The sequence below is a fragment of the Hypomesus nipponensis genome, chromosome 18 (genome assembly GCF_054491055.1).
Source record: "Hypomesus nipponensis isolate SF chromosome 18, ASM5449105v1, whole genome shotgun sequence".
NCBI classification, from domain to species: domain Eukaryota; kingdom Metazoa; phylum Chordata; class Actinopteri; order Osmeriformes; family Osmeridae; genus Hypomesus; species Hypomesus nipponensis.
Genome location: NC_140378.1, coordinates 4,918,028 through 4,925,765, shown reverse-complemented (window position 1 = coordinate 4,925,765; position 7,738 = coordinate 4,918,028). Strand labels below are relative to the sequence as shown.

The window sequence follows — 7,738 nt, the reverse complement described above, 5'->3', positions numbered from 1 at the left end:
AGAAGAGGGCTCTCTGGGGAGAACGCTCAGACTTTCTTTATTCCTTGGTTCTCCTGATCTTCTGTTCTGGCCCTCATTGGTTCTGGGGTTCATCCTGGGGTTAAAAAGTGGGTCATGTTAATGAATATGAAACAATGGTACAAAGCATTCTAGCTAGCTACAGTACCTACCTAACAATCTTTTTGTTTGTTTGGGTTACTGACTTCATACCTTTGGCCAATATTTGCCAACATGTTTACAGTGATCTGAGGTCCAAGGACCACTGCTACCACAGCTTGAGAACCACCAGCCTACAGGAAAGTCTTCTGTTTTGTTTGGGTCATTGCCGCACGCACAAATAATCTGCTTCTGCTTCGCTGAAATAGCCAGCTGATAGCCTACACTTGCTTAATTTCCCTTAAATATTTTTGATCGATTTGTTCATAGATCTATTTAAAGGTCACTCATTTATGAAAGTGATACATCATAGAACATAGCTACTAGGCATTAAGTTAATTTAATTGACACAGTGATATGAAGGGCAAACAAAATCAAAAATTCTGAAAAATGACCTGTCATACTGTCATAGACCGCTACAATCAAACAGAGCTACAGGATGTAAGCATAAGAGACCATTCATTTTCTATACATGTGCTGTTAGTTTGCTGATTTGTTTCGTGTGTGGTTCGTCACCCTGTCTTGTGGTTTCCCTCATTATTGTAGGACTGAGTAAGAATGCCTAATTCCACTTCAGAATACCCAGAATCATCCAAAACTAATATTTGTAAAATGTTTATATTTCCTGTTTTATACAGCTAAAACAGCCTAGGGTAAACATAACCTGGACCAATGTATCAAGGACATTAAAAACATTGTGTTCATATTGTTTTCACCCAGTTACCTTAAATCCAAAAAGCCATTAAATAAGAAGTCAAAATAAGTTATATCAATCTTGCATAAAGAGGCGACATGTAATGGGATCAAACTGATCCCAGAGTTAGAGTTAATAACCACCGTTGTGATACCGCTTATCGTGATTGTTACGCTTTGTGTAGCCAGGTAACAAAGTCATCCAGAGCATGTTGATCGTGATTTGTAGTACAGCCACCTGGGGCGTCATGTATAAAGGTTGCGTACGCACGAAAACCTTGGGTACGCTGGTTTTACATTTAGTCATTTAACAGACGCTTTTGTCCAGAGCGATATACAGTAAGTACAGGGACATTCCCCCGAGGCAAGTAGGGTGAAGTGCCTTGCCCAAGGACAGAATGTCATTTGGCACGGCTGGGAATCTAACCGGCAACCTTCTGATTACTAGCCCGATTCCCTAACTGCTCAGCCATCTGACTCCCTTTTTTTCACGCACATGGTGTGATTTATACAATTTTTTTGAGAATGAGACAACAGGAGTATGGTTTTGCAAACATTGCCTGTGATCAAGTCATAGAGCAAACAGCCAGCAGAGACTCCAAAACTTAAGTTGGACTGACTAGATTCTCCCTAAACAAAGATGCAGTGCATCGATGCACCACAACACTTGGGCATGGTCAACCCTCTTCCTGCAGATTTGAAACCAGAATTGGAACCATTGGAATAATTGTTTTGCATGGTCCTGCTGAAAAGGGTTGAATAGTAAGTACATTTCATATGGGTATAATTGCACAACATAAATAAGGATTAATTATTCTTTGGTTTCAGTGGGTTTTGTAAACCAAGTGCTTCCTGTATCACTGATCATCTTGACCCTGATGTGTTTCTGACTGATCTGTCTGGAAACAACCACAACACACTGATACAAGTAAATGGAGGAATTTATTCAATATTGAACCAGTCTTCGTCATAGGAACAGGTTCATATCCAGGTCCAGGCTGTTCCAGGGATGGTCCACCCTAAACCCATCAATCCTCACTGAAACAGAATTATTAAGATTAATCGCAATTAATCGCAAAATTATTCAATCTATTTAATCTTTTAACATTTTACCCCAATAAATGCTTTTTTTTGTTGAATAACATTAAAAGGGTGTACTTAACTTCAAATAGGCCTAACTGGATGATAATGTCCATATAACAAGTTCAGATGGAACAATTTAAATTGTGAGGGAGTTTTATTCACTCACAAACTATACTGCTGTATAAACATCCACAAAATTAAACTTAGACTTGTTCTGGAATATAAAATACATTTAAGACATGTTGTCTCATAGCCTACTACGATATCCTGCTCGATAATATTCAAATCTCACTCAAACATACTTCAGATACTTAAGCAACCACAGATTGACCTTGATATTGAACAATACAGTTCCTATTTTGTTGAACCCAGTCAGCTGCTCGCTTCTTTTGCGAGTGTTGTCTGCCATATATTACCGGAGCGAACGTTGCTGCTGCTGGCTGTGTGCTTTGCTTGCATGATGTGATAGTTTAGGCTAGAAGTACTTCAGTGATAACTAAATTCAGCCTGACAATCAGTACACACAGCCTTAGTTCTGTCAACCGAGCGGTCTCGCAACTGAAATGGAAAATCCCATCTAAAAGCCATATATATATATATATATATATCCACATCTCCACTACCGTTCAAAAGTTTGGGGTCACTTGGAAATGTCCTTATTTTTCAAAGAAAGGCACAGTTAAATAAAGATAACATTAAAACATTCAGAAATACACTATACATTGTTAATGTAGTCATGTGGTAAATGACTATTCTAGACGGCAACATCTGTTTTTTTATGAAATATCTACATAGGTGTATATAGGGCAATTTCCAGCAACTATATAATCCAGTGTTCGAATGGTACATTGTGTTTGCTAATTGCCTTAGAAGACTAATGGATGATTAGAAGCATTATAATTAGAATGCCAAAGGTCTGAAATGTTCTAATTGCTGCAAATGGAGCATTATATGACAAAGGAGTTTGAAGAACAAAATGTATATTTCTAATTAAAATAATTATTTCTAATAATGATTAAGGCTGTGAAATTATTAACTTTTTAATCAAATCAATCACAGGTTTCTGTGGATTAATCATGATTAATTACATATTACCGATGTTCTGAATTTTTGTCATTAGTGTGCGTCTTTGATTTTGCGGTACCTTGATGCTCGAACTACCCGTTGCCACTCGCAAAACTTTGGTGAACCCCTCGTCCTCAACAATATAAATCGGTCAAAAGCTTTTTGCAATACATTTGGCAACTGTGTTAGTCACCTTGTCACAGGCTGACTTAGTGAGGGCCCTACGCTGTTCTGTGAGGGTGGTTTGGCGCATTACTTAAACTCCCCTCGCCGACCAACGCATGCTTCGCGTTGAGGTGGTAGGTTACTTTAGGCTGGTATTGCTTCGGTGAAATAACATTCAGTCATTTAACATTCAGTCATTTAGCAGACGGTCTTATCCAGAGCGATAACGTCTTCCCGCAGAGTGTGCATGTCACTTTGGTTTTATTGGATGTTCCATCTTAGTTTTTTTGCACGAACTTCTCATCCAGAAGTTGCGTATTGGGTGGAATTGCGGGTATATTAAACAAAAATAACGAATTAATCCTGTAATTTAATCATAACGCGTTATTTCTCACAGCCGTAATATATATATATATATATATATATATATATATATATATATATATATATATATATATATATATATATATATATATATACACACGCCTCATACAAAGACTGATGTAAAGATCACTCACCACAGGTGTAGCTCATATACAGGCGTACATCACAAGCAGGTATTTGTAGGTTCCAACACAGGGATCAGAGAACAGAAAGTTGGAGGCAAACAGAGGACAGCTTGTATGTCCATTGCACCTGGGAAGGTGAAAGGAGCAAAATAAGTGTGTCTGTGTGTGTGTGAGAGAGAGAACGTGCATGTCTGTGTGTGTGCACGTGTCTTACATGCTAGCCACCAACGAGGTGGTTATGGGATTGACGCAGTTAGTGTTGCTAATCTGACTTGGTGGACGACCAGCGATGCAGGTCACACTGTCTGTGCGTCCATAGTTGGCACTGGCCACGAAGATATGAGAATTCCCTGGAAACAGGAAGTTATTACCTCTACTTTCTTACCATCAAAGTGTAGTTCAAGTGTATGCAGTGTGGAAATATTAACATTTAGTGCGTTTACATAATGATATCAATTCGAATCTAGCTTTACTCGGATAATGCACATTTTTGGGGCAACTGCTATTATCCAAATATATATGGCAGTGAATAAACCGAATCACTGTCCGAAAGCATGTCATATCCCAGTAAGGTGGCGCTGTTTTCATTACAACTAGTGGTGATACAGCCCTTTCTGCTTGACCTCTTCACCCCTACCAACAACAACAACATCAACATTTCGAGAAAGACGGCGAACGTAGAGCAAGGTGAAGCTACGTCCCCTCAACATTTCGAGCATGATGACAATAGGAGTACTCCATGCAAACGGCGCTATTGGCTCGCGTTGTTTGTTTGTTTCTGCCGGGCCAGCTCCCGGCAGCGACAACTTATCGTCTTTTTCGACTTTGAGGTCACGACCTGGGAGCGAGGGCGGCGGGATCCCAAGCATGCGCAAAGACGCAGAGTCCAGTTCATAGTCCAATTCACCGTTTACAAGCATGCGATGTCCGAATTATCAACCGACTCGGATCGAGTGATCTTGGGGTGTCGATCGGATCGTGGTCGGACCACAATTATTCGAACAAAGGTGTTAACAAGAAACAGATCATTCTATTTCAGTCCAAATAAGCCAGTAATTCGAATCCATGTAAACGCAGTAGGGCAACAGCATTCAGTGTTACAACATACCACAGTTTAGTGTAGTCTGCTGACCTTCACAGATCACGCTGGTCCCTGAAACAGTACAAAGAGATGTCTTTTAGTCTACACATACAACCAGACACACACACACCACACACACACCTTACTAACTTGGGAGAACGCAGCGATAGGTAATATCCAGGTATTTGTAGGTTCCAACACAGGGATCAGAGAACACAGAGTTGGAGGCAAAGAGAGAACAGCTTGAACGTCCATTGCACCTGGGAAGGTGGAAGGAGCAAAATAAGTGTGTGTGAGACAGAGAGAGCGCATGTCTATGTGTGCACATGTCTTACATGAAAGCCACCAACAGGTAGGTTATAGGGTTGACGCAGTTGATGTTGCTAATCTGATTTGGTGGACGACCAGCGGCGCAGGTCACATGGTTTCTGCGTCCATAGTTGGCACTGATCACATTGATAAGAGAACGCCCTGGATACAAGATGTTAACTCTCATGCTCTTAATATTAATGTTACTTGAATGCTGCATGAAACAGTATAGCAAGGCAACAGTACAACGAACAGTGTAGCAACGTACCACAGCTCAGAGTGCCCCGTTGACCTTCACAGATAGTCACTGAAACAGTACAAATTATAATTGTCAATTGTTTACAAAAAACAGATCCTCCGTTGGACAATCAGGTTCTTAGTTTTACCTGCTCCTGTAGACATACAACATGCCAGCACTGAAACAGACAGAAAGATCACAATCACAATCTGGCAGTTGGTCAAATATGGACTGAAAACATTCCTAGAGCATCATATACAGTTGGACCCAGATGCATTTGAAACATCTACATCTCATTCTGGATATTTGTGGAAAGACAAGAAACTCCCCCCCACCCCTTTACATTTCATAAAAGGAAATGTAACAATTCATTGAAGTAATGCAAGGCTGAGTCACCCTGCCCCCACCTCTCAGGCTACAATTTGGAGTTGCTGGACGGAGTCTCTACTTGATAGTCTCACCTCATTTTGTAACTTACTGTTGCATGTTGATAAGGGTCAAAATGTGGTCTGATCGGTAGTTCTTATAATAATTTGGTATAAAAGGGCATTATGAAGCGTTGTTCTGTGGATTCTTAATGTCCTGAGAAGTTTTAGCTCTGGCTTGTCCTACTCCTCCCTCACCTCTTGTTTTCGCTGATTAACAATAATCATGGTGTAGTAGGTTCATTTTTTTAATATGTTGGCTTTGCAATTGATTCCATTCATTTGCAAAGTTATCCATTTCATTTATCCTTACTTTGACCATTCTGGCTCCAATTTAACCCACAGTCAAACAAAAATATAGCTTTCATTAAAGTATCCCAGAACAAGTGACTTACGAACTATAGTTTTTGAAATGTTTCACGATGTCTCTGGAATTCTGATCATTCAATAACATTTAGGGTTACATTTTTAGAAGATGGGAGATATAGGATTTACCTTACAGTGAATCAAATCATAATCTAATCCTACAACCTCAAACCTAGACAAACGTGAATGATTATGTAAATATAAACTAGTCCTTCAGCTCTCTAAGGAGCTGCCCCCCTCCCCAGAGAGACCAGATACTTACAGATCAGAGCACCCAGCGTGAGACGACCCATGGTGTTTCTAGATGTTCTGGTCCGCTCTTTAGCTGAAGGAGGCTCGGCAAGTCTGCAGTGTTTCAGATACGGTCTTTATTGTTATCAATCAAGGACACATTCGCTAGGTTTCTCAAGCAGCAGAGAGAACCTAAACATGAGATTTCAGCAAGCATTTATACATTTCATCGGACTTCCCATACTTCGGAGGGGAGACTGGGCAGAGTCCCAACTGGGGAGAGTCCCAACACATGCAGGTCCCCTCGGTTGCAACTTGTTTTGGAGGTATTAAAGTAATTTTTTTCATGAGCTGTATTTTTGTCATACTGTCCTGACCTTTTGTATTAATTATTGTTTTATTGACTTCTAAGTGACATCATGGTTAGCATGTGTCAAGGTCAGTGTGTTTAGCTAGCACATGATGTTCTGGCATGCTGCTTAGCTTGGGGACGGTTGCAACAACTTGCTGCAACCGTCCCCAAGCTAAGCAGCCATATCAAAACAGACCACACAACAGTATTTGACAACATAAACAAGTCATTGTGGGGTAGATAAAAGGATAGTAGGAAGGATGGTTATATTTTGTTTGTTTTCAGTATGCCAAGAGTGAGGAAGAGGGTCACTGACAGAGGGGTTCCCCTCAATATTTTAGAACAAGCCGAGTGTCGAAGTATCCTTGAGCAAGCGTCTGAACCCCAAGTTGCCCCCGATGGGCAGGACGGCGCCTTGCATGGTAGCTCGCTGCCGTCGGTGAGTGTGAGTATGAATGGGTGAATGAAAGGCAAACATTGTAAAGCGCTTTGAGTAGAAAAGCGCTATTTAAATGCAGTCCATTTACCATTTCTATAATCAAGGATGAGGGAAAGACAGTCAGGGCAGTGGCCAAGGACTTTGCTATCCGTCACACCAGCTTATTCCGATTCCATAAAAGAAAGAGAGAAACTTACAGTAGAAGTTACCATAAGTTAAGTTCGGATAAGATAAGTTCGGATAAGTTACCAAGAGCAGGGTCCTGGACCAGGGTAGGGTGCTGGACCAGCAGAAAAGTGTTCCCAGAGGATCAAGAGAGGAGCCTCAGAAAGTATTTAAAAAGGCAGCTTACTTATACTATGGGTTAAATCTCAAAGAGGTAAGATGAATATGCGTTAATTATTAAAAAATTGTATTTTTAACATGTTGCAACCGACCCCTGATTGTTGTTGCAACTGTCCCCTGTGTTGGGGTCAGTTGCAACATCTGGCTTCTTCCATTCAAATAAATACTGTGAACGATATGCGATACGTAATCATCTTTAAATGGTATGGCTAGTTAGCATACAGATACAGATGCAAGTTTAATATATACAAATTTGGTTGGTCTAGTCCAAATAGTTTCTG

At 40.4% G+C, this 7,738-nt stretch overlaps 1 protein-coding gene across 1 annotated transcript; it reads right to left on the bottom strand.

Moving 5' to 3' along the window:
- Positions 1–1,772: 1,772 nt before the first annotated feature.
- LOC146251643 (L-rhamnose-binding lectin CSL3-like) lies at positions 1,773–6,510 on the bottom strand. Its single transcript, XM_084681224.1, has 9 exons — positions 6,353–6,510; positions 5,448–5,477; positions 5,330–5,368; positions 5,088–5,223; positions 4,903–5,012; positions 4,780–4,824; positions 3,886–4,021; positions 3,681–3,798; positions 1,773–1,887 (listed from the first exon to the last, which is right to left on the bottom strand). The coding sequence occupies exons 1-8, from the start codon at positions 6,381–6,383 to the stop codon at positions 3,693–3,695; spliced, it is 633 nt and encodes a 210-aa protein (XP_084537350.1). The 5' UTR covers positions 6,384–6,510; the 3' UTR covers positions 1,773–1,887; positions 3,681–3,692.
- Between the last annotated feature and the right edge of the window lie 1,228 nt (positions 6,511–7,738).